The sequence below is a fragment of the Megalobrama amblycephala genome, linkage group LG8, assembly GCF_018812025.1.
Source record: "Megalobrama amblycephala isolate DHTTF-2021 linkage group LG8, ASM1881202v1, whole genome shotgun sequence".
Taxonomy (NCBI): domain Eukaryota; kingdom Metazoa; phylum Chordata; class Actinopteri; order Cypriniformes; family Xenocyprididae; genus Megalobrama; species Megalobrama amblycephala.
In genome coordinates, this window is record NC_063051.1 from 35,942,629 (window position 1) to 35,970,359 (window position 27,731).

Below are 27,731 nucleotides of genomic sequence, written 5' to 3' on the forward strand. Positions count from 1 at the left end.
GCTTGCATTGTGGTGCACCGCTGGCAGAAAGACCAGAGCTTTGATGCTACCTTTATCCTTACCCTCACAAAATAGCACCGCGGCTAAACATTAGATTTATGCATTAGGTAGAGTCTTTTTAAAGTCGAGACATGGAAGTATGAAAGCGACAGATCTTTTCTTACATATTGTGATGTACATCCAAGAAATGTAGGGCACTGACTTGGTTCTATGTATCGGTTGTTGATTGGATGGAGGTCTGGATGCGAGCTTGTTGTCAATTGTGAGAAAGGGGTGCAGTTTAAGTGCACTAAATGATTGGTGAAGTCCTGCATATATTAATAGAAAGAAGCCTGTGGTTTTCACTAGAACATTTCAACATTTTAAAAACATTTTAGGTCAACATTTAAAACATGCAATCATGAATTGCTCACAATAAGATCTATAACATACATTTAAAAAACAGATTTCATGCTGACTTTATACAGGTGTATAAGGTTCTGTATTGAGTAGCATGCATGTTGGGTTTTGTATCCTTGATCAAAGTTTTGCTGGACCAGCATGGAAATTTCGCTATTTTGTGTGACCCTTTATATCAGTGTATTTCAAACGAAATCCTTGTTACTTGATTTGACTGCAGTTTTACAGATATTTTATGATGTATTATGTAGTGTGGGTCATTGTCTCAACGTTCAGCATATGAATATGAGCATCTTTGTCATGCTAACGGCCTCCGTTCTGCAGTAAAGGTGCAGCGTGCTGTTGTGTTTAAGCAGCCCAGCTGAAGATTAGGCTTAGGAGAGGCGCATTTAGCATAAGAAAGCTTGGCGGGGGGTCCGCCAGCGTGCCGCGGGGCTGTCTGTCTCAGGTCGTTATTTGGGTTGATCTGCGCATGGGTCTTGTGTGACAGAGCGTGGGGCGATCGCAGCATCCAGTTCTAATTAAACACGTTGGTGCATTTCTCAAAACGGCAGTGAAAAGGCAGGTGAGAGAACCCGCGGCAAATCAAACGTCTTTGCGTTGCGTTGCTACCGTCATGTATTAGTAATGTGCAGGGACGTTTACCAAGTCGAACTCATTTCCAGAGCTAATCGATGACAGAATATCAAGTATGTGGTTGGCAAATGGTTTGTGGTGAACATGCGTTTAAACTGACTGGTTGAGTTAAACAGCGAGCTGCTGGTGTTCGTCAGTGAGCAAGGGTTAATTGGGCTGTGTAACTGTGTCAGGTGCGTGTGGGGCATCGGTGGCCCCGTCGGGCTCTTGGGGGCCCCTGTTGTCACCAGGGCCTCATTTGCTGATTGGAGAACGGAGGTAACAGGATGAAAAGGGGCTGTTTCCTGCAGCTTGTTTGATACCTGGTGGGGAGCTTTTCAGGTGACAAAGACCCAGAGCGGTGGGGGGGGAACAGATGTGTTCTACCCTCTCATTAGCATCTGAATGAGCAGCTCAGATTGGGCTGGCCGGGGGGTTCTACCTCTCACCTGGATAGTCCTGCTCTGATCTTTATACCATCTGAGGACCTCTGCCCCCCCGTTCCCTCTCTCCGCCTGACCCCCAGCTGGGCGCTGGCAGAGTTTTATGACAGTAATCGACCTGAGCACAGATGCTTTTCCCAAAACCTGCCCTCGCACGGATTTCACCCTCTCTTTGTGCCCGGAACGCATCAGGAAAATTCGGCCCCACAATGAATGCGACCCCCCCCGTGACCCCCTCGCAGAGGCCTGGAAGACGTCCAAGAGGCTGTTTTCACCCCCCGCCTGCGCACTATATTATTTTATTAATTTTCCATTCATACGGACAGAAAGGCCTCCGTATTTTACAGCATCAGGTTGATAAATGGCGTTTCCTTTTCTTCACTTCTGACAGAAAAGAAAGCCTCAGATTGCTCTTTCTCTGATGTTTCACTTTTTTTTTTTCAGCCGAAATAAAAATAGACTCAAACGAATGAGGATTGCAGCTCTGATCATTTGATCTTAGGTGAATTTAATGAGAATTTCTGATTGTAGACTTTGGTATCGTGGCAAATTTGAGCGCAGATGTGACAATACTACTGTCTTCTTCTCAGTCTCCATTTGCTCTCATTGCCGTCTACAGTTGGAGAAATACTTGACTTTTCTTTTCTATGGGGAAGCACCAAAGTGTGAAGATGGTCTTTAGAAATGACCAGTTGTGTATTCCTCCCCACAACAGTCTCATTTAAACATATTTGATTTGGAGAAACTCCTGCTGATTTTCAGGTGGGACTCTGTCGGACAGAGATAAAGGTTTTCTTTCCAAAGGTTATTCCGCGCTGGACTGCGGGCCAGGAATGCGGCGCAACCTTGAGCGGCTCAAAACGCTGTTCTCAGCGTGTACTTATCTCAGTGTCCGCCTGATAGTTCAGCACTGCAGAATAAGAAAGAAAATATATATGTACCGAACACAGAGCGAAGTGTTCTGTGCTCGTGTAAAGACTCACTCTATTTACTTCGCTTAGCAGACGTTCCTGCTCGCATTGTGAATGATTCATCAGTGCACATTATTCCAAAGAGAAGAAAACACACCTTACCTTTGTCTGCCATATGCTCATTCTTTATTTATATCAAAGCAAATCACAGTCAAATGATCCCGTTACTGAGCATAATTACATTTCAGATTGTGTTTAGCCATTATTACTCCAAACACACGGTAATCTGCTGTGACAGAGCTATATGTTATCGCAGCGCTCCTATTAATCTCGCACGAGGTGAAATACGTTTGCAATAGCAGATCTGGGAAATACTGTATATAGATGTATTAATGTTTTAATCAGCTGTGGCAAAATTAATTTTGCTGCGATTGCTTACATTTGAATTTGCATGTACTTAGTGTGATTTATTTATTTTTATAGATATCTATTTTATTAAAATAGACCGTACGGCTCTTTAGCTGCTGTGAATATCTCTGTTTTGAAATGCAGCATGGATGTGATCACTTCTCAAGTGTGTCATGAATCTGTAGTCACGGTCACAGATCAGAAGTTTTTTGTCCACAGAAATTTGCTGGAATGTTTTGCCGGGAAAGTTACACAACACATGTCCTTATATAAATGGCAGGGGTGTGTGTGTGAGATGCAGAGCAGATCAAATGCCTCACTCTTATTAAATAGTTTGTCTGGCTGATAACACTGCACTGTGACAGCCGCACCCACTCAACCCAACAACACGACATACTGCGGCCGTCAGCGCATTCCACTACCTGCCCGCGTGAGAGACAGACAGACAGACAGACAGAGAGAGAGAGAGAGAGACAGGAGGAGAGGGGGCAGGGAAGGAGGCGTCCACCGCTCCAGTGTCTTTGTGTCTGTCTGTTGTAAAAGAGCGTTTGGGTGGGGAGGGCAGCGAGGCGTTTACCCCTGGAAGAGACCTCGAGTATTCCACCGAGAGAAGATCAACTGCATTAACAGACCTGATTACACGGCTCTCTGTGATTGGTCAATGCTGGCATTCTGCAGTCAAATATTATAATTATTCAGCTAAACGGTATCAAGTGATTTCCTACATAGCTTGTTTGGGCAGTTCATAAACGATTCATTTGACTCACTCCACAAAATTCTCAGAATCTTTTTTTTTTTTCTTTTCAAAGGCTGCTTTTCATCACTATGCTTTTTGACTCTGTTTTATAGATTCGAATGTTTCTAGTTCTATTAGTTGTACACGTGTTGTTAGTCTATAGTTTATCTAAAAAGGTTCTGTGTAGAACTCTAAGAACCCAAAGAGGTTCTATATAAGGAGAAATATTGCACAATTCTTTCATGTTTAATGGTTTAATGTGTTTTTGTTTTCTTGTGATAAAGTATGCTTACATGCTCTTGAATTCATAAAATGTAATTAAAAGTAAAAATTAAAACTAAATTCAGAAAATGATCCAATGATGGGAACCGCTGAAATTTAAGGCCTGACAGAATGACTATGCTGAAAGTTGAGGTGAAATCGACCAGTTCACAAGCCTTCACGTGACACGTTTCGTTCTTGCTGTATGAGTGTTTTTCAGGTAAACACCAGTGAAAGACTTGCGCGTCTGCGTATGTGTGTGTATGAAAGTTTTAACAGCGCTCAGAGATCTGCTGCAGTCAAATACGCACTAAAGCGATCACAGCTGAGGACTTTTTGGAGTTGCATCAATATTTGATGAGCAACCTGGTTGAAAAGAGTCGAGGAGCATTTCCACGTTCCCTCATCCTGTTCATTCACCGCGGCGGCACGTAAACGGCCCCATCTGAACATATTTAGGTGGGAAGACAGCAACAACCCCGAGAGCAGGTGTCGTTCTGTTCGTCTTTTATATTTATACACGTTTATGGAAAATATAAAGCGTGAAGCGTGCTGAACGTTCGCCTCATTCACCACTGAAACGACCGCCGCATAAAAGGCCCTTTCAGACGAGAGAAAATAAGAAATTGTGCGTCTTTGTGCAAGAGAAGTGGCGGTGTGCCGGGACTGGGGCAGAAAGCGTTTTATCCCGCTGAAGGTTTTGTGTGTATTTGGTTAGTTACGGCAATTACGGTCACTAACTGACAGCCAAACGCATGCGGGAGAGCGAACGGGCTGCCGCCGCGTGCAACACTCACTGTCGAACATCTGCTGAGAGATTTGCATATTAATTAACCCATATTAACTCTAATTATTCTGGGAAATTATCAAATAAATTAAATTTTCTAATTTTAACCTTTCCTTTGCCTGACGGATGTGAGAGCCGGAGATACCCCTGTTACCCCGCGCTCACCTGCACAGATGCCCCCGTCCCCCGTCTGCAGGAGGCTTACTGCCTTTTTTGGGGACAGAAGTTCAGATCTTGACTTTCCACTGCCCTAAAAATGCAGAAATGCCCTTTCATTTAATGCAAAGTTTTAAAATAATAAATAATTTATTTGTATAGCACTTTTCATACATGGAATGCGACTCACAAGCATAAAAACAAATAATACAATTGCACACAATGTCAGTTAATGCTTACATTTACAAACACTTTTACTGTGAAAAAAAAAATACTGTATAATTTTGTTCATTTTGAAAAGTCAAGCCACATTTATTTATATAGCACTTTGGCTACACTTTATTTTAAGGTGTCCTTGTTACAGTGTAATTATATAATTAAGTACTGAATAATATTAATTAACATCATGTACTTACTATATGGTTGAGGGTTAGTTGCATGTAATTATGCATATTTTACTGTTATCAATACAGTAAGTACAAGTAACGTTTATCGAGGACACTGTAAAATAAAGTGTTACTGTTTCAACACACATTGTTAATGTTTATAATATCTCAACATCTTGATGTTTTATAATATAGTGATAATACGGTTACATTTTGTGCTGATTTAAGCAATCAAGCAGTTGAGATTTGCTATATTATGTGTCACTCTACATGAGCACACTGTATGGATATGGATATAGTTGGAGATAATTCATATAAAAACCTACATCAGGCTCAACTTGTGCTACCTATACAATTTCAAAAAAATGTTACATCATTACTTGATTTGGCACAATCCCAGCAACAGTGTTCAAATCGTACAGAAACGTGGCATAAACACATTATTTTTAAGATGCATTGATTGGTTCTCCGTCATCTGGACTCTGTGTTTTCTGTATTGTTGGCCCTGATTTTCTCGCGTCACTCGTCCGGGGGTGGCCGGGAGGTCTTTTGTGTGCATGTTTTTTGGCTGATGGTTTGGAGGGGGGCGTCCCGGAGCAGGCACAGATGGTGGAAGCGAGCCGGGTCGGGCCAGTCCGGTCCGATCGGCTAAACCTTCAGACTTCCCAGCCTGTTGCTGCAGCTCCGCAAAATAAATGGGACTTTAATTCAATTAGAGTCCGGCTACTGTGGCCGCCTCACGGCAGAAATTATTGAACATATCCACCCCCTTCCTGAAACTCTCCCGCCCGCCCCGTCCCGGATCCGCACACAGACACAGGAGTTGTTTTACACATCGCTGAGTTTCTCCATTCATTGGCCTCTCAAAGCTGCTTCACTCTCTCACTCGTCTTTTGTTCGCTCTCGGCTGCTGCCCTTCTGTCCCTTTCTCTTCACCGCACCACCCCCTTTCCTTTTCTTTCACTCTTTCTTTTTTCTTGAGGCGTTGTGGGGTTGAACCCCCATATCATCCTGGTTTTGCAAAGATTCTTGTTGTTGATAAGCGTTATAGTTAGGAAGATTGTCTCAAACTGTGTCTCAGTAGGAATTCAAACATTTCTCACCAAATGATCTGAGCTGATCTCCACATTCATTTTATTTCTCTAAACTCTCAGAATGAGCAAAAGCATTTTCCTTTGGGATTGCATTGACAACCAATGGAAACAATTAAAAGCAGACTTGCAAATTCCCTCTGGAGAAGAAAAAATACTGCTTTTGTTGAGATAAAAATGATATATTTATAAAGTGGGTAAATTTGGTAACACTTTACAATAAGGTCCCAATAGATTAACTAACAATAAGTGATACATTTGTTGCAGTTTTTATTAATCTTTGTCAACATTAGTTAATAAAAACACAACTGTTCGTTGTTATTTCAAGGTCCATTAAATAAATAATATCCAGATTTTAAGAAACATGATGTGTTTATCAAAATAAGCATCTTTTTATCTTGCAAGCTTAGTTTGTTTGCTTTTGTTTCCATGAATTGCTTTTGTATGAAACTCTATTAGTAAATTATGAAATTAACATTAACTAAGATTAATAAATGCTTTTTCATTGTTAGTTCATGTTAACTAATATAGTTCAATAATGTTAAGCATTATAAAGTGTTACCAAAAATAGTTTTAGAAAAAATGGACAGATTATCATTGGCTTTTGGATTCACAAAGTAAAGTTCAGGGAGAATGTGAGTGTTGAAGCTGGTCGTTCAGGTGATCTGCATGTGTGAGGCGGCATGCCGAGGGCCGTTATCTTGCAGCACGGTTCATGTCTCCTCCCATCAGCCCTGATGACACGAGTGTGTAGGTTTACCTGCGGGGAGTCTGTCACCTCCACACACACACACACACACACACACACACACACACACACACACACACACACACGGGCTCGTCTCGAGGCTCATCTACAGGCCGGACCTCAGCTCGGGCTCCAGAGAAACCCACCCTGGAGCTCTGAACGCCTCGGACTCGTGTGGATTACTGGACTGAATGAAACGTCAGAGGAAAAGGAAGCGGGATACTCTGTGTTTTTTGGGGGGAGCTTCACTTTTTTGTACATCATTTTGTCTTCCTGTATTTCTGGCTTCAAATAATTGGATTTTAAAGACATTTTCCAGCGTGGAGCTCTTTCTTTAAGGACAAACGGGCAGAATTTATTGTTTTCTTGATGCATCTCCTACTCAAACAGGTCGAGGTGAGACATATCAAACAGATTGTCATGTTTTCTTTACACAACTGATGCCAGATGATATTAGGTGGAAAGACGTTCTCATTTTACAGAGCGTTTCTTTGAACAAAAACCCGTTTTTGTGTTGTTTTGTATTTGTGTTCGAAGCCAACACTACTCAAACTTGCATCGTGCAAAGTTTTATTATCATCAACCTTTCAGTCAAGCGACCTTCCTAGAAACAGTTCTGTAGCTGGTTTTGACTCGCTTTGAACAAGTTCCTCTCGTCTATAGTCGTGTAAATGCGTGTCGTGCGCGCAGAAAGCCACCGTCGGAATCAATACCGTCTCGAGCGGCCCTGCGATTATCAGCCGTAGAAATGACAGGCCTGTCTGCGAGCGGCGCGTAGGTTAAGCCCAGCATTAACGGTGACTGGGGCAATTAGGAATGTCATTTTAATTATCTGTGGCATCGGAGTGAGAGATGTTCCTTTTATTTGTTTGAAATCAAAAGCAGAGGAGCAGGTAGCATCGACGGCAGAATGGCAGCCGTAATCGCCTTTGTTCCCTTTGACACTCGCAGAAGACGCCGACGAATAGAGAGTGTCATCAGAGGACAACTTAGCCGGCAAGTAAACATTATCGCTTCTTTGTGTCTGCGCTCTGGAAACACAAAAGACTGATTAGAGATGAGGTGAGGAATTACTGTAATGGCTGCCGTGACATTAGCAGGTTGGAATTATTGTGTTGAAGAGCACAATACCGGCGTCTGTCAGCCAAACAATGCGCTCGCTCTGGAGTTTTTACTCCATCTGAAGTTCCACCCAACCCATCATTATTTATCGGCCTTTTCAAATCTTTCAGCAGCAAGTACAAAGTTGATGGATTGTGTTTTTAACTTCTCAAGATGTCATTTCTACTTTGTAGAAGCGCTCTCTCTCTCTCTCTCTCTTGCTGCTCTGTCTTTCTCTCCTTCTGTCGCTGATATTCATTTTACATAACCTGTTCATGAGCACATGCTTATTATTAGTTTTAAGAACTTATTTTAACATCCAGAGTCATTTAAAGCAGTGTCTTTATGCCGTCACAATTCCCTCTGATGTGTCAGTCAGAAGTTATTTAAGTCCACACTGAAAGTTTGGGGTCAGTAAGATTTTTCAATCTGAAAGAAGATTCTTCTGCTTTTATTTGATCAAAAATACAGTAAAACAGTGAAATATTATTCCAGTGTAAATCAGCTGTTTTCTATGTGAATATATAGTAAAGTGTAATTTATTCCTGTGATCAAAGCTGAATTTTCAGCATCATTACTCCAGTCTTCAGTGTCACATGATCCTTCAGAAATCATTCTGATATGATGATTTGATGCTCAAGAAACATTTATGATTATTATCAATGTTGAAAACAGTTCAGATTTCTGTGGAAACCGTCATGCATTTTATTCTTCAGGATTCTTTGAGGAATAGAACTAGAATTTATTTGAAATAGAATCTTGTGTAACATTATAAATATCTTTACTGTCACTTTTGATCAATTTAATCTTACTGAACAGAACTTTTGAACGGTAGTGTCGTATAATGGCAATCATTTGAAATAAATCGTGCTAGTAAATGAACTGTATTTCAGTAGATGTGCGATGCAGCACAGAATCGTGAATTTAGGACATGGTCCTGTCCCGGACGTCACATGTTTCTGATCTGATTTTCGCCTTTTCTGTGGTCAAACTAGCAAAAGTCTGTCCAGAAATCTTGCGTCCGGTGGCCGAGCGTGTGAAGGCTGTTGTGAATGTAAATGTGTTGAAGGTATATCTGGACCACACATCAAGTTTGAATGTCTCACTTATTCTTTTGGCTTTTCTATTCTTATGTCTTCCCTCCCTCTTTCTCCTTCTCTTTCCGTGGGTTCTTTCTCTCACAGAGAGCATTACTCAGTCTGAACTTGCCTAAACCCTTGTGGTCACACCTCTTGAAAAGGTTTTGTTTCCCCTGTCAATTGGTATTCAGCCCAGGTCACAAGCGCACACACATACACCGTTTTCATTTTAATTTGCACCTGTTGTGCAGTTGTTCAGGAGGCAAGTGCAGACCAGTGGATTAGCCAAAGATCATGTTAGGAACAGATATGCCTAGTGTAATCTTTTTGTCCACAGGGGAATGTTAAGATAGACTGCGCTGTGTGTGTGTGTGTGTGTGTGTGTGCTCGCTCTCACTAAAATTAAACAATACACAAATGAAAATAAAATCTGCATGGAAGGCCTTCCTTTATTAACTCTTTCTTAGCTTATAATCAGTTATATCTAAAAATGATGAGATCACGATCAGCTGATTGATAGTTTGTGTTATAATCTGTAACATTGTGTGTGTGTTTGTGTGTGTTTTTGACAGTGTTGGACTATGAAAACGTGGTAGAAACCGGATCAGAGACGGAAGAAGAAGACAGACTTCTGGTGTCGGAGGAGGACGGCCTGCTCAACGGGGCGGGGAGTCCGGTCAGCCTTGTCAATCATGAGTCGGTGGCCCCGCCCTCCCCGGCCCTGGGTCACACCCTGCTGAGGAAGACTTTGGATGATGAAGATGATATGAAGGACAGCGGAATAGAGAACGTTTGGAACGAGAACGAGTTGCTGAGTGCATCAGTCGACGGTACCGGTGAGCTCCGCCCTCTTCCTTTTCTAAAACACGCCCCTTCCGTCGAAGACACGCCTCTCTGCTAGATATGGTTCTGCTCTCAGCTCTCTTTAATTATCGCGTGTGTTTCCGTCTGTAATCGTCGGCGGCGCGTTCGGCCCGGTTTGCAGAGCATCATTGGTAATTGCAGTAATAGCAGAGCGTCCGTGTAAACGCGGCTCCCGGTTTCCTCCTGCAAGCATCATTGGTGCGGGAGGCGCAGTCAGAGACGCAGAGAGATAAATACTCTTAATGAGGGAGAGAGGTAATCATTAAGGGAGGCCAGGCTGCTGCTCAAGTCATTAAGAATCTTAAATGAAATTTTTATTTTTATGATAGCCATTTACATGTGTAATAAGAGTCAATGATTCTTAGAAGCGTATGACAGAAACATAGGAGTGTGAGAGCCCATGGAAGACAGACCATCTAAATGAGCACTTCTTCGCTATTCATTTCTGCTAATGAACTAGCTGTGCACAGAGCCGAGAGAAAGAGGGGGCGTTCGGGAGTCTAAAAATTTAATACGCCCCCGAAAAAAAGCCGGGCTTGTGGCGTTAGGAATACTACGAAGGCTGATTTTCCTTCGGCAGAGCAGCCGGCTTCATTATTTACAGCCCGTCGCCGCGGTTCGGAGAATCCGTGCCTTTCCGCGGGTCTCTGGTCCGGGGTTTCTCACAGTTCTTTGAACTAAAGACCCGTTTCATGACCCGACTGTTTGAGATGCCAAAGAAGAGCATAGAAATAGCATAAGACATTGCAAATCAAACCAAGATCCAAGATATTATTTTTATTATTATTATTATTGTATTATTATTTTATTTTATTTTAAGGTTTAGTAACTTTTTTTTTTATTATAATATTAAGTCTATATAGTTATTCATTTTCATTTCAAATTTAGTTTTAGTTATTATAGTACTTCAACGAAAATGACAAAATGTTAAATAATAATAATTATTTTATTTCAGTTAACATTTATTTTATTATAGTAATAGTAATAATAATATGTTTAAGTATTTTTTATTTCCTTTTTTTTTTATTATAAGTAACAGAAATTGTATTTTTTTTGGTAATAACCCTGCCTCACAGTGCTGTATTTGCAATTATCTGCTGATTTATTGTTTTTGTATATATTTGAATATTATGTAAAGAAACTTTAAAGCGCACTCTGATAGTCAGTGACATAGTTGTTGTCATTATTTTCAACATGATGCCACAAATGCTGTTGATAGAGCTTAACTCCTATTGAACCCGGAACATTCCTTTAATTTGATAAACCCTCTTGGAGCCGGAATGTCTGTGATTCCGCTGTGTTGCAATTCCATGATGTGTGTGTGTGTGTGTGTGTGTGTTGTGATAAAAACCACGGCCATGTTTCTGCGCTGCTGGTGACGTTCATTAGCTCCAGAGGAAGAAGCCAAAGTCTCTCTCTCTTTCTCTATTTTCTGCTCTCCTTCCAAACTTGTGGGCACTTTCCTTCTGTGTTTCTGTCTTTTTTCTCGCGTTTGGTGCCGGCGTGTCTGCACTGGTACCTCAGCGCATAGCTCTGTCCTGAGATAAGCTCAGCTCGCTCTCCCTCGCTCTTTTCTTGTCTGTTTGCTCCGGTCAGTCAGATTGCTGCTCTGGTGTCGTCCTTGACTCGCTCTCATCTCCCATGATGCCCTTCACTAGTGTGTGACAGTGTTATCACTGACAGAAACTTGAAATAAATCACCTGGCTTCCTCGCCGCCCATTACTTTTTGTTTTTCCTCTCCCCTTTCTCGGACCCTCGGAGAGTCCAGACGGGAGCCGTGTGTTTTCGGAGAGCCCGTACAGACGTGGATGTTTTGAGAGTAAACCGTAGGATGGAGTGAAATCATCGGGAGGAATAGATTCAGCACGGGTTTACTCACCCACCACCTCAAAACTGATTTATCAGCCTGAGACGAGAGCTCAACTCCCTCGACTCTCCAGACTCGAGCCCACCTCCGACCGGAACGTTTGCCCTGTGAAGAATCCAAACTGTGGATTCCAGTAAAAACTCCAGAGTGAAACAATATATAGTCAGTGTGTGTCAATGTTGTATATTTCTGTCATCTGAGTCATTAACGGATGATCTCAGGTACCTTCATGTTTGACAGCCAGTGCAGGAACAGGTGAAAACACAGATAGATGATCTCAGGATAATGATACCGAAGGCAGAGAGTTCAAGTGTGTGTTTTCTGCATTTGTGTTTCTCATGATGTCAGTGGTTTAATTAGAGACTCAGTGTTTAGTTTCTGTGCCAGAGACACGGAGCAGCAGCGGATCAGTGAACTGAAGATCAGAAGACACATCCTCTCTCTCTCTCTCTCTCTCTCTCTCTCTCTCTCTCTATGTTTGCTTGTTCAGGTGGATGGAACATTCTTGAGCTGATCTCTGAGTTTGCTCTAGCTTGTTTCCCAGCGCGCTCGGCTCGTTCCACCGCTGTGTGTGCGTGTGATTGTTGTCAGTGTAAATAAGTGGGTCGTTTTGAGTCCTGAGATGCAGAACAAGATGTTTTCCGTCCAGATGCAGTGTGTCAGTGTGCTAATAGACTCGCCTCTCTTCCTGTCTGTCTCTCGTTCACAGATGAACTGAAGGGAGACTATGACACTATGGGGCCTGATGCCACTTTGCAGCCAGTTGGGAACGGTACAGGTGAGTCACAGGAGTGTGTTGATTCACTTGACCTTTTTTTTAAAGAGGTCATAATATTCCAGCAAAGTCTTGATGTTGTTTTTGGAGATTGAATAGATTGAATGTTGATTATTTTCCTCATATTCTCCATTGTTGCAGCTCCTCTCTTCCCAGTCTGTCAGTAACGCTCTGTTTAGTTCCTGTCTCTATGAAGCCCCGCCTTCTGAAAAGCACAATGTGCTCTGATTGGTCGGTTGGAGCAGTGTGTTGTGATTGGTGTTTGGAAAATGTCCCGCCCCTTACCATAACCTCCAGTTTCAACACACTACTAACTAACTCACCCAGGCCCCGCCCCTTTATTCTGCACATTAATTATTTAAATGAGGAATATTGTGAAGAAAACTCAAGAAACACTGACACTGATATAGAGAAGAACTGGAAGTTTGCAGAGCTTTTTCATGCTCAAACAGCAACAATAACGAAAGATGGGAAAAAGCAGAATAGATCCTCTTTAATGGTGTTATTAGTGTTTGAAAAGCAGAACTGTATTGATATTGGCGTGTCTGTGATGCAGCATTTCATCCACAAAAACTCATTTTAATTCTGAATCCTCTCCACTGCTGAGAAATTCTGGAGACAAATGCACATCAACGGTGTAGTTTAACTTGATTTGAATCCACAATCTTCCAAATGATTCTGTTTGACATCATCACACACAAGGGTTTTTTTTTTTATCATGAGAAACACTGTTAGCCCATGTTTGAGCTGTCACTGGTGATGTACTTCAGGAGGAAGGATGTGTAGTTTTAATAAAGCTTTCTAATGTTAGACACACACTCCAGAGATAAACAGCTCCGAGTCTCCGCTGCGCGGCCCACGATCCTCCTCTGCGGGGAGGGACGTTCTCGGCTCGAGCGACAGAAGGAAAACATTAGGACGTTGACTTTAGAGTGCTTTCTTCTGCGAGCGTGAACTTCCCCAAATCGCATTTCAGGCCAAAATCTAATTTGTGCGTAAACTCGATTTGTTTAGATCATGTAAGCCGCAAAACCCACAACAGCGAGGAGCTAAACGTGTTCATTTGTCGGGCCGCGGCGCTCACGCGTGTTCACGTGAATGATAGCGAGGCAGGTCTAGTAATGAGAGAGGAGGGAAATCATTTGCTCTGTTAAATAATGTTAAAGGGCTGCCGGCTCTCTGACATTTTCAAGACATTTTTGACAGCGACACAGTCCAGCGGCTCGACCTTTGCACAAATGAGACGATAAAATGTTTACTGTCAGACAAACCTCACCACAGAGTTTATACCTTACACAAGCTCATCCTAATTAAAAGGTAGCTTATAAAACTCAAGCCCAACATGCACTGTCTCTCTCCCGTAATATTTAACTTGTCTGACGAACGTGTCAGAGCTATTTATTCTCTGTTAGATAATATTCTGTTATATAATAACATAAAACACCTTCAGTTTCCTGTATCTGCTCTTGTAGGGAATAATTATTACTCTGCCTTTGTATCTATAGTGTACATACACTTATTTTTACAATATGTTTTGATGCTCAGGTGATGCTTTTTCAGAGCTCATGTTTTTATCAGGTGATTCTCCTAAAATTCCTGAGGAGAAATAAAAATGGACCCAAATAATTCACTAGTTGTCATCCAGTATAGAGCAATAAAATGAATATAGAGCAGCTCGGCTCGTTCGATGAGAAATGTTTCATACTGAGATCTTTTACTTTTGATTGCTGACTTTGATATGTTGGAAAGTCTGAGCACAGTTGTTAGATCTCTTCTGAAACTCTTTTTCTTTTTCTCAGGAACTCTTCATTTGCTCTCTATTCATGTCCATTGCTGTATAGGAGAAACAGCTGAGAAATTAAAGAGATTTCATGTGTGATTTTTGTTTTTGTGGACATTTTCGTTCACTTTTTAAATGGCAAAATAAAAAAAAATATCATTCATGCATCTTCACATCAAAATTTCTCTCATTTGTAAAGCCATTATCAGAATCTGCCCAGTTAGGAGTTTGATTAGAGATCTAGGAAGTGATGTTGGGATTACGGCATATGTTGTTTCTGCTCCTTGTCTGACTGCCTCTAATACATTTAAAAGTAGAAAAAAAGGGTCAATCGTTAAAAGCTTTCCCACAATTCGAATGGTTCTCCCGTTAGATTAAGTCATATTTCTTATTTTAGTGGCCATTAGGTGGCTAGATAAGGCAGTAATTTAGACGTATCCCTCCCAGAACGTTTCTCTAATGTTCCTGCGTTCTTTTTTATCACAGCTGCTGCCGCATGTTTCTGTTACCTTTCAGTGCACCATATTTTTCACATGCAAGCAAGAATGCAGGTTATATTTAAACGCTTTCTCTCTGTGTCTCTAGTGAAGAGCGTTCACTGCGCTACTGAGTTTGAGGACTTCTTCGGGAAGCGTAAACTGGTGGACGGTGAAAGTCATGTGGTCAGCATTGCCGAATACCTCCAGAGAGGAGACACAGCCATCATCTACCCCGAGGCACCAGAGGAACTCTCCCGATCCCGCCTCGCCACGCCCGAAGCCAACGGACACGAGGAGAACGGTGAGAATGCGGGGCAGCTGTTGCTGCCGTCTGATTGGCTGGATGCCGGAGTGTTTACCTTTAGATCGAGGTGCAGCTGTCCGAAGTGGTGAAATCATAAACCCTAAATTTCCCGTCCCGAGGGGGGCAGCCGGGGGCATTACGGCGCATACCTCTCTTATGAAGAACGTGTGAAAAATTAGATGTGCGAGCCACCAGAAGCGATTACAACAGAGAGAACACGACTGGCCCCGAACGCCGTCAGCTTCAGTTCAAACCAGTGTAAACAACTGCTTTCGGCCAGTTAGGGTTAGCAGCAGTTTATTCCAACACAGTCCAAAGAAGTCAAAGTTAATTCTGTGTTTACCATCAAGATATTTAGCATTGGACATCAAGTGGCGACAACAAAAACTGCACAAAATATTGTTTAAACTGCGTAGAACCATCAATGTGCAAAATGTAAGAAGGTTTTTAAATTAATGTTTCTACAGAGCAGGGTGGCTGAAACAGCAGCAGTTATTGGCCAATGCCAATCATCTTATAATTGGCCGAATATAATCCGAATTAATTGGCCTGGCTGACATATCTGTCTATCACTAGTACATTCTCATATAAAGGGTGGAAAATAGTGTGTTACATTTCTCCCATCACATAAAGCCCATGAGCAAAACTCAGCAAATCGTGTGAATTTGAGTGCACTTACTGCGTGTGTTCATGCATTGGCGTGAGCGTGTGTATGGGTGGCGGTGCCAACCTTGACGACGGCACACAGTGGAGCAGATTGTACAGATACCTCCTCATACCACCCTGGGCACAGCGCCCATTCGCTGCCATTGATTTGCTGACCTTTTGGCCCGCTGCCCCTCTCTCTCTGCTGCAGACCTGCCACCTGGAACTCCAGATGCTTTCGCCCAACTGTTGACCTGCCCCTACTGCGACCGGGGTTACAAACGCTTGACTTCCCTAAAGGAACACATCAAGTACCGGCACGAGAAAAACGAGGAGAACTTCGCCTGCCCTCTGTGTAGCTACACGTTTGGTTACCGCACTCAGCTGGAGAGACATATGGCCACACACAAGCCAGGACGAGATCAGGTGAGCCGCACTTCCTCTCTCTCTCTCTCTCCCTCGCTCTAGCTCTATATCTAATGTGCTGTATTTCCTCTGAGAAAAGATATCATTTTGATTGGCAATCATTATTAATTTTTCATGGCATTTTGAAGATGCAGATCTTTTAATGGTTATAGCCTTAATTGAGGTCTAAATGGTTTTTTGATGGCCTTCTCTGATATGATTCTGCAGTCTTATATTCACGATCGAATGACTATGTTAATTTCCAATTTAGAAATTGTATCCGCTCTTTAGGTTTTCTTTTTTATGTTCTTTAAGAATCAGTTTCTCCGCAGTGACAGAGTAACACATCATAATTTCCATGCGCGTAAATGATAAATGTAAGTCAAGCGTTTTATCTCTTAACAATCTGTTGCAGCATTATTTACACACGTTTTATGAGTTGTTGTGGCTGTCGTGTCAAACATAAGATGCATTCCCCCGTGTAAACAGGTAGATACGCTGGGTGTAGATAAAGCGCAGGTCTATGTAAAACAATCTCTTTGTGGATCTCTCCAGAGACCAAGCTACTTAAAAGTTATCTTCACAACTCAAAGCGTAGTGTGACATCAGAATCATCTGAGATGAGGTACAGCAGCTCTTTTATCTCTCAGACATGACGTTCTTACTAGAACAGAATGATTTGATACACGAAGAGCTGCCAACTTCTTCACCTGATGCCACGGGCCGCTCAAAACATGAACAGATGGCCCATTCTGCACCCGTGACCTCTCTAATCCACAAATTACTTCCTATTTGTTGGTCTTTGTTTGTGTGCCTCGTCTTGAAAGACTTTCCTGTTGAAAATCTGCCGTTGTCTAAAAATCTGAAAGCCACTGAAATCGGTCCGTGATGTTCAGGAGATACTCTACGTGTGTACGTGCGATAAAGCTGACTCTTACTCGCTAAGCACAATAGTATGCAAATACCCAATCAAATGCTCCGCCCACATCATGCTTGACACACTTAGCGCAAGAGTATCACACCGGGTGGAAAAATCCCTCTCCCCTCGCTGCTGCCAGTCACAATTAAACCGACAGAGTGACTGTATCATATCGAGGGCGATGGCAGGACTAAAACCTGCCTCCATCCTCAGAGGGAAGGTGGGGGGCGTAAAGCAGCTGTTGCTGTTTGTTTATGCGACTCAGCAACATATGAGCGAATGGTGGGGTCCCTCCCCGCCGTGGGCCGCACGGCTCCCCGCTTGATGTTTGAAGGTTGCCGCTGTTTGAACAATCCTCCCTGTGTCCTGTGCTTTATGCCATCTGTCTCCAGCGGAATGCGGGCCTCTCTCTCCCCACCAGTTGTCGGAGCCGATCATGGGCGGCGCTCACAGGCCTTTTGTGTTCCTCTGCCCGTTCGACATACTCACCTCCCACTCTGAATTAATTGTGCTCGCCTGGTGCGCTCTCTGCTTCTCCGCACTGACGCCCGTATTGTTGTTGTTGTTACTGTTATTATATTTTGATTTTCGAGGCTCTGCTTTGAATTGCAAATGCGAGGGGTGCAGCGCTCATGTTCTACCTTTGAACAGCAAATGAAGTGCCTGCCTACAAGCCGCATTCACGCATTATTAAAGAGACGTTTGAAGCCTTTAAACAGTCTACAAATTTGAGTCCAATTATGAAATTGCAACATTTATGTGAGCCCACCTTTTTGCGTAATGAACTCTTTGCTCAGGTATCTGAAGGATGTGTTGGTTAAATATGCAAGATTTATTTGGAACGATTATGCTAAATTAGATGAAGTGGATCATTTCTGCTTCCCTAATGAGGAAAAAAGTCTTGAAAATAGGATTCTTTTTGTTCTTTTTTTTTTCGCTGCCAATGCAGCGTTTCTGGCTCTAGAGTCAGGAAATGAAAAGGTATGAATTCCTCTGTTATCGCTGCTCAAATGCACCCAACCAAAGCAAGATGATGCTTTACAACGGGAGCCATTTGGCCCGTCATGAAATTATTCACTGAAATCTTGCCTGTTGTGTGTGACTGTGTGTTTGTGCAAGAGAAGCTCATGTGAACATTTTCTCATCCACAGCACCAGATTCTCAACCAGGGCTCTGGCAACCGCAAGTTCAAATGCACTGAATGTGGCAAGGCCTTCAAATACAAACACCATCTAAAGGAGCACCTGCGGATACACAGTGGTACGTCCTTTTCTTTCTTTCATTACCCGTTAGCCTTAGTTCAGAATGTTTCTGATTCTGCTTCAGAATGAATTGGTTCTCCCAGCCAAGTTTTATTGGATGACAAGAGGGTAAGAAACGCAAACTCTCACTTCTGGATGTGATCAAATTCTTTGTCTTTCTTCACTGTAGGTGAGAAGCCATACGAATGTCCAAACTGTAAGAAGAGATTCTCACACTCCGGGTCCTACAGTTCACACATAAGCAGCAAGAAATGCATCGGACTGATCGCCATCAACGGCAGAGTGAGGAACAACCTGAAGACGGGTTCGTCTCCAACCTCTGCGTCCTCCTCCCCTACGAACACTGCCATTTCACAGCTACGACACAAACTGGAGAATGGCAAACCACTCGGCCTGCAAGACCAGTCCAACCACCTCAACATCAAATCTGAACCACTGGACTTCAACGACTATAAGCTGATGATGGCCTCCCATGGCTACGGTACGGGCAGCCCTTTCCTGAATGGTGGTGTTAGGGGAGGCAGCCCACTGGGTTTTCATAACTCCCAGAGTCCCCTTCAGCACCTGGGAATGGGTATGGAGGCGCAAATGCTGGGATACCCATCACTGGGAAACAACCTGAGCGAGGTACAGAAGGTCCTGCAGATCGTGGACAACACAGTTTGTCGACAAAAGATGGACTGCAAGCCAGAGGAGATCTCCAAGTTGAAGGCGTACATGAAGGAGTTGGGCTCCCACATAGAGGAACAGAAGCAAGGACTCACCTCTCCCGGGGGACCCCAGAACTCTCTTCCACTCATCAGCCACAACGGCGCCACCAAGAGCATCATAGACTACACGCTTGAGAAGGTCAACGAAGCCAAAGCCTGCCTTCAGAGCTTGACTACGGACTCTAAGAGGCAAATTAGCAATATCAAGAAAGAGAAGGCAAATCATATGTTAGATATAGGTATAGAGGACAAAACGCATGAGAATAATAATCTAATGTTTACACCGTTTTCCTGCCAGTATTGCAAAGAGACCTTTCCCGGTCCCATTCCCCTGCACCAGCACGAGCGTTACCTTTGCAAGATGAACGAGGAGATAAAGGCAGTGCTTCAGCCCGCTCAGAACGCCACGACCAACAAAGCCGGCTTTTTTGCTGAGAAACATGGCCTTTTGCACCCCTCCGTCATCCCTGATAAGGGCGTCAACGGCCCGATCAGCCCCTACAAGGACCACATGTCAGTGCTGAAAGCTTATTTCGCCATGAACATGGACCCCAACTCGGAAGAACTACTGAAAATCTCCATAGCGGTCGGCCTTCCGCAGGAGTTCGTGAAAGAGTGGTTTGAGCAGAGGAAAGTCTTTCAGTACGCTAATTCCAGGACTCCTCCTTTAGACAGGAACCACGTGGAGTCCGGTCATCCTCACACACCCACTAAAGACTCTTTAGGAATGCGCTCTCCAATGTCCCTGGTCAAAGGTACTGACCGTATCACATCCCCCTCCATCCCTGAGCTTCATAACAACATTAACAACTGCGACACCCCACTCAGGCTCTCCAAAAACTCCCAGTTCTCCAACCACAAGCAGCTGGGGGATAAGCTGGACCACTCCAGAAGCAACACCCCATCTCCTCTTAACTTGTCGTCCGCCTCCTCCAAAAACTCCCACACTAGCTCTTACACGCCCAACAGCTTCACCTCCGAGGACCTGCAGGCCGAACCTCTTGACCTCTCGTTGCCAAAGCTCATGAAGGAGCCAAAGCACATCTTGACTGTGAAAAGCCGACCCAAGCTCAGCAGCACCCCTACTGACCATAACCACGTGGCGACGCCCCGCGAGCATGCAGACGAGCCGCTCAACTTGGCTTATCTCTCTAAGAAGGAGTTTGGCAGCCCCAATGCAAACAGCAATCTGGACAAAAGCTCGAGCCCCTTGTTTGGTCTGAACCCCTTCGCTGCCAAACCCCTGTACACCTCCTTGCCGCCCCAAAGCGCATTTCCACCCCCTACGTTCATGCCGCCGGTGCAAGCCAGTCTCCCGGGGCTGAGACCCTACCCCAGCCTCGACCAGATAAGCTTCTTGCCGCACATGGCCTACACGTACGCGGCAGGGGCGGCCAGCTTTGCCGAGATGCAGCAGAGGAGAAAATACCAGCGGAAGCCAGGGTTCCAGGTAAATAACGGACTCTCTCTTTCATAAACCCTCAGGCCTTGTGTTTCTTTTTTCTAGCCCTCTGGTGAGTGGCGCTCGGCTTCATTCAGACACTAATTAAAAGCCACTCAGAGAGAGAGAAAGAGAGAGAGAGGGGAGCTCACCTCACGCCCAGCGGCAGATGAGGCGGTGAGAGAGAACCGTGGTTTCTGTGGTAGACGTCAATGCCTCTAGTGCCGTACGCCGGATCTTTTAGTGGTGATGGTTATGTTGCCAGCCCTCGAGTGGCTCGTTCAAGATACAGAGAGCAGGAAACGTCAAAGAGGCAGGTGTTCGGAGGACTAGTGTAGATGCGCCTGTGGCACTGCTGCTCTTTTTTTCCCATTTCAGGTGTGAGACAAATTAGAGACATTGAGAGTCAGTCAACCTAAGACATATCTCTTTATTCCTACCCCCTTTTTTCATTTTGCTCCTTTTCCTCCTCTATATTTCTACTGCAAGAAAAGCTCAAATGAGTTTGAGCATAAAGATTAATAATGCACACTCCCCATGTTCATTACAGCTCAGCGCTGAGGGCTGTTTAACATCGGGGAAACCATTCTGATAAAAAAGTATTAATAATGTTTCCTATTCTAAGTTATTAAATTAGATTTTAAAAATACAGCTAAGGGCATTTAGCTCAAATTGATTGCGGAACGATAGCGCAGAGCTTTTTAAAAGAGAGTGCGCGGAAGTATTGTCAGTCCGGAGCCGGCTGTCCTTAATGAGGGCATCGTCGCTGCAGTTTTGGCCATTTTGTGCCCCTCTTGATTTAATCATTACCGTTTGAAATTAGAGGACTGTGGCAATATTCCCTACTAAGACTCTCTTCTTATTATTAGCTTCTAATGTAATAATATTTTTTCCCCATTAATTTAAGTTTAAGCCTATCGGGGTAATCTCTGCTCAGATAAATACTGCGCTAACACCCTTTCATGTATGAAATTAAACCAAATTTGAATGCAAATATATGGAATAAGGTGTGATTAAGAAGAGAGAAAGGCCTCATTTGCAATATCCTGCCTTTACATGTTTTTTTCTTTTCTTTGCTTTTTTCAGGTCACAAACATTTTAATGTTTAATTTTTAAGACTACTACCCTAGTTTTAGCTGAGAAATGCATATCATTTATTTGTTAAATATTAATCATTTTATGTAAAAATATATGTATAAAATATAATGAAATACATAAATAGATGAAACAAGTAAGTTCTCTGTTGATCTGTTCTGTTCTTTAAAAATTGTTTATTTTATTTTGGCATATAATAGATTTCCAGAAAAATATTACAGTTTAACAGTTTTCATTAGAAATAATCATTAAAAATACAAATAAATTATATAATTCGATCATTATATTATATTATATTATATTATATTATATTATATTATATTATATTATATTATATTATATTATATGTATATTTTATTCATTATGTATTTATTTATATATTATATATATATATATATATATATATATATATATATACCGTATTGTGTGATGACAATAACAGTAATAATGAACTCAAGGCGCTGACGATCGCTGTCTCTTTCCAGAGCGAGCTTCTTGACGGGCCGGCAGATTATCTGAGCAGTCTAGATGATATGGCCGACCCTGAGGCCTGTCTGTCCAGGAAGAAGATTAAGAAAACAGAAAGTGGTATGTACGCGTGTGACCTTTGCGACAAAACATTCCAGAAGAGCAGTTCCCTCCTCAGACACAAATATGAACACACAGGTATATATACTGTTCTAGACACCATCATTTAATAACTGTCTGTCTAACTCCAGAATATTCACGCTGCTTCTTGCTTTCTTTCTTTCGCTCTGTCTTTTTTCCACTACCTTAATCATGTTTTATTTTTTCCCTTTTTAAGTAAAAACTAACATGTTTCTCTCCTGTTGACAGTCAGTGAGAGTATTTGTAAATGTAATTAATGTGGCAAAACATGACACTGACTTTACACTAAATTAACATAATTTAATAATACAAAAATTATACAGTTAGAAAAAACAAACAAAGAAACAAAAAGCTGGACTGAATAATCTCTGGAATTGAAACTGGTTGAATGTCTGGGAGTCAACGAGAGCAAAACCTTTGACATTTTCACTGTCTGTAGAGGCTACATTCACAACACACTTTTCTTTCCCATGAAACGATGTTTGGATGGCTGTATGAACAGGAAAAATTGCATTCCATATGTGGAATAAATTGGTAGTGTTTTTGCAAAATGACTTCAATGTGAACATTTAAAAAAAAAAAAAAAAAAAATTATGTCAGTCTAACTTGACACATATACTTGTGTGCTTGATTTACACAACAATACAATAATTTACAAATGTATGCACTATGTTAACTATTACACAGAAAAGTGCAACAATATATTTGTTTAAATATATATTTTACATTAGGTCTATACAGTGGCAGCAGAATACACAGATTTGTGCAGTAGATCAGGATTGGGCGCTTTGGTTTGCGGTGTGAATGTAGCCTGACACCACGTCTACATCAAAAGTGACTGATACAGCAATCTTTTTTCATTCAAAATGCATATTTTCCAAATTTAAATTATTTTCAACAGAAATCCATTTGTATAAAAACTGATTTTCGCATGGGTTATCTTAAAAAAAAAAAAAAAAAATGCTGTAGATCTGGTGTTACAGACACAATCTCTTCCAGAGAGCGGCCAGTGTGAATAAAAGAGTGAAATATAAGTGCATTAGAGGAGGAGAGTAACTGCACACACACACACACACACACACAGTTTCTTTCTCTTGCATCACCGTTTACAGTCAGTCTGGAAGGACATGGGAATGAATCCATTGACGTGAATACATCTGTTTCCTCTCTCTCTCTCTCTCTCTCTCTCTCTCTCTCTGCGAGTGGGTGATCATGTTTTACGGCGGTGCGTTCCTGTGCTGTTTGCGGTCAGCTCTTGTCCAGCTGCATGTGTCGCAGTGCAAATGTGAGGTTCAGACTGGGCGATATAGCTAAAACAATTATACTGCAGTATTTTTCTGCCTTTGATGATATTCAATATGCAATTTGATATTTAAGTATTTGCTCTTTCTTTTGATTTCAATCAGAGGAACCATCATAAAAGGATACATTTGAAATGTTTAATGCAAGCAGTAAATTGCTGAAAATCTAGTTAAAATAATCAAGGCATGTTTTCACACTGTTTTCACTAAACACAGGCAAGTGTTTTTGATTTATATACATTAATATAACAATTCATAAAAATAATTAACCATTTTAATATATGAAAAATTCAAAGAAATAATGTATATTTCATATATTTAAAGAAATGTAATGTTCAAATAGGAAGTGCATTAAAATATACACAATGTTTATATCGCCTGAAAAGTCATTAAACTGCAAAAAAAAAAAATGAAATTTTCCTTTGATTTGAGATATTTTGTCTGACCACATTAGTTCTTGTTTTAAGCACAAACAAATCTTTTTTTTTTTTTTCCTTCAGAAAAAAAAAAATCTTAATATCTTCAGTCATTTTGCTTCTCCAGTAAATGTATCTTGATTTAAGAATATTTGTGCTGAAAACACTGAGGAAGAACATCATTTTTTTGCAGTGAACTGTCACATTGTTTCAGAAGATCTGCTCCATTTTTTAAAATATTTTCCCTGTATTTGGTTTAATGCTTCCAAAAAAAAAAAAAAAAAAAAATCAATTAAAAGAAATAAATCATCCAAAAATTAAAATTCACTCATAATAATTAACCCATACGACTTTATTTCAGAAATTCCTCAAAACATGATCAAATCGATTCTTAATATTCTTAAATCAACACATTTATTTGAAAAGAAAAATGACTCGGGATGTTAAGTCTTGATTTCTGAAAAGAATTATCAAAATTAAATGACTTTACACAAATATCTGCCAATGAGGTCAGAAGAATACTTCCCTTTAAATGAAGTTTATTTTTCTGACCCCACTGACAGATATTTTCTCTTCTTTTCAGCACAAAGTGTTTTTTCCCCCTCAGAAAACAAGACTTAATATCCAAAGTCCGAAATTTTTTCGCAGTGCACAAATACTGAATATATCGCCCATGACTAGTTCAGACACACAGCCTCGACATGCACATCTTCAGAAATTAATGTTTTATTGCAGGGCAACAACATTTACCACTACAGTTGATTTTCAGTGGCATTTTTCCCAGTTTCTACCCGTACAAAAACACAGAGCGTAGTGCATGTTGAATGTGAATCAATTAAAAGTAAAAAATCTATTAGTATGAATAGTTATAGATGTTAAGAAAAAAAAAGCAAAAGTAGCTGTAAATGATGCACAGCAATATTCCAGCAATTATTCAGCTAAAATACATTTTATTCAGTCCAGTCATTATGTTTTCCATCACGGAAGTCTCTTCGTATGATCTGAGAGCGTGAACACAGACACAGAGACACTCCACTGGCCCAGAAGACGATATGATGAAACACATGGAATATTACATAAAACCCCAGCAATTACATATCTTTTTGTCACTGTAATTTCTGACCGCGGTGTCTCCCCTCGCTCTTTCCCTTCTTTCCTTCACGCCGTATCTCTCTCTCTCTTCTCAGCTCCTTCCTCATGACGTCAGGTCGCGACACGTCACCTCGCGCCGTCTCTCCGAGATATAAGAGTTACGCAGCAGGAAAGCACGTCTGTTTGTTTGTTCCTGCGCCGCGGCTCTGTGTTTGTTTGGTTTGCGATGGTTTATTTATGTTGCAGCGTTGTAGCGCCGCGGCCCTGCGCCGCTTCACGCTTCACTTCTGTGAGGGAATGTTACAGAGTAAATACACAGAGACGGCGGCGCGTCGAGCAGAACTGCAACCAGAGAAGGCAAACATTCATAACACTGAACTGCATCGGATTATTTTGGCTTGTTTTTCATCTGAGCCGTTTATTTGATGTTTGTTTGGGTTGGTGCGAGGACGTGTGTGTGCGCGCCGACTCACGCCGCGTGTTCTGTCGTTGTGTGTCTCCGCAGGTAAACGGCCGCACCAGTGTCAGATCTGCAAGAAAGCCTTCAAACACAAGCACCACCTGATCGAACACAGCCGCCTGCACTCCGGAGAGAAGCCCTACCAGTGCGACAAATGCGGCAAGCGCTTCTCGCACTCGGGCTCGTACTCGCAGCACATGAACCACAGATACTCGTACTGCAAGAGGGAGGCCGAGGAGCGGGAGGCGGCCGAGCGGGAAGCCCGGGAAAAGGGTCACCTGGAGCCCACGGAGCTGCTGCTGAACCGGGCCTACCTGCAGGGCATCGCTCCGCCCGGGTACCCGGAGCACCCGGAGAGAGAGCCCATCCTCCGGGACGGCCTGAACGGGAGCATACGGGAGCGTCTGAAGGAGGTGGAGGGAGCGTTCGTGAAGATGGGCCGGCGGGACGACGAGTTCGAGGAGGAGGAAGAGGAGAGCGAAAACAAAAGCATGGACACGGACGCCGACACCATGAGGGACGAGGAGGAGAACGGCGAGCACTCCATGGACGAGAGCTCCGTGGACGGGAAAACCGAGTCCAAGTCGGATCACGAGGACGGCGTGTAGTCGCTCGGGGGACGGGTGTGTGTACCAAGCTGCATTATGCAAAAATGAAGAAGAAGAAGAAGAAAAAAAAAGGAAAATAAAATAAATGAAGTTTTAAAAATTGTACAGTATTAAGGCCTAAAATATGTGTGGTGCTACCATCCTAAAATCATGTGTTCCATAGTATTTATAGCACAAAAAACTAGTAACTTGTACAAAAATTGCACTCTGCTTCTATAATCACTACGAGAAGGATGAAATTATTTGCCATGTATATTTATACAGTGTTAAAAAAGCGGTTTCTGCCCTCGCCACACACTCTTTTAGGCCTGGTCACCCGATTCACGTGAAGGACCGTGACAGTATTCCGTTTGTTGGAGTCTTAAAGAGACTGTTTGGAGAGAGAACGGAGGGACGAAGCCTTCGGAAGGTTGTTGCCTTATATGCAAACCTGTTAATCAGCGCGTTTCAAAAGTGCCAACCCTGTTCAGTGTTAGAGGAGAGCGGCTCTCTCTCTCTCTCCGGACGAATCCGACGCTCAGCACGTTCGCTCCGTTCGCACAGCAGCTCTTTCGTTTACAACGACCTTTGTGCAATTTCGTTCTCAGTATTACACCAAACCGGTTTGCAATGACAGAATTGCATCCTTTTATTTGTAGGTTTAAATAACATCTTATTTATGTGGCCCATTTTGTATCTCCTGATTTTATTTATTTCATACTGTACAGTACAGTATTATAGTTCTTCAATAAATAGATCTATTTTAGTAAAATGGAACCTGGAGTTGATGAGAGCATTTATTGTGTTTAAAACATTAATTGTGAAATGCAAATTTCATTTTTTTGTTTTGTTTTGTTTTTTTTGTTTTTTTCTTTTATTTTCCAGTTACTGGAAATTCCAAAATTTGGGAACTTTTGATACAATCTTGTGAGAACACTGTATTTTCAACTGCGAAAAACGGAAAAGAGATCCACTTTCATGTGTTTTTGAAGTGGAATAGGGACAGTTGAAATTAATGTATGATATCATGACTGAAAACACACCAATCTTTCCTGAAATGTCTTTGTAAGAGTATTATGGACTTTTTAATTTGTAATTTCTCTTGGAAATGACCATGCTCAAATAAAAGTAGCCAAATTAAAGAACTTTTCAAGAACGAGTGTGTGTGAGTGTGAGCAGATGGATTGAAGCGTATTCATGTGTTTTTGTTTTAGAGGACACCGTTATAATCTCGCTGCTTTGACTCTGTGAGCGCGGCGGAAATTTCACCTTCCAAAGGTGATTCGCAGGCTCCGTCATTAGATATTCCTACAACTTCACAGCCGCTGAAGGCCGGGCAGGTTTTCAATGAACTCTTCAAATAAAGAGCAGAGAACCTGTCGAACAAAGAGAGAGAGAGAGAGAGAGAGAGAGAGACAGCTTAAAGTGTCTTGAGCGTTCCTACAGCATATGCATATGAAAGAACAGATCAAACACTCTCTCTCTCTCACACACACACACACACACACACACACACACACTGAAGACGATCCATATCTCTCTCCCGACCGCACCTGATCAATTGAGTTTGCAAATGACAAAAAAGGACTAAAAAGTCT

At 42.2% G+C, this 27,731-nt stretch overlaps 1 protein-coding gene across 5 annotated transcripts in view; it reads left to right on the top strand.

Moving 5' to 3' along the window:
* The window catches only part of zeb2b (zinc finger E-box binding homeobox 2b), a 65,380-nt gene extending 38,091 nt beyond the window's left edge, over positions 1-27,289 (top strand). For 3 of the 5 annotated variants that reach the window (XM_048200902.1, XM_048200903.1, XM_048200905.1), the window contains 8 exons: positions 9,694-9,957; positions 12,563-12,631; positions 14,994-15,188; positions 16,048-16,262; positions 18,312-18,420; positions 18,592-20,582; positions 22,154-22,334; positions 25,592-27,289. In XM_048200902.1, coding sequence (XP_048056859.1) covers positions 9,694-9,957; positions 12,563-12,631; positions 14,994-15,188; positions 16,048-16,262; positions 18,312-18,420; positions 18,592-20,582; positions 22,154-22,334; positions 25,592-26,154 — 3,587 coding nt within the window. In that variant the 3' untranslated portion in view covers positions 26,155-27,289. Of the gene's footprint in view, positions 1-9,690; positions 9,958-12,562; positions 12,632-14,993; positions 15,189-16,047; positions 16,263-18,311; positions 18,421-18,591; positions 20,583-22,153; positions 22,335-25,591 lie in introns of all 5 variants that reach the window. The other 2 variants (XM_048200906.1, XM_048200904.1) reach the window with 2 other exon arrangements.
* Positions 27,290-27,731: the final 442 nt, after the last annotated feature.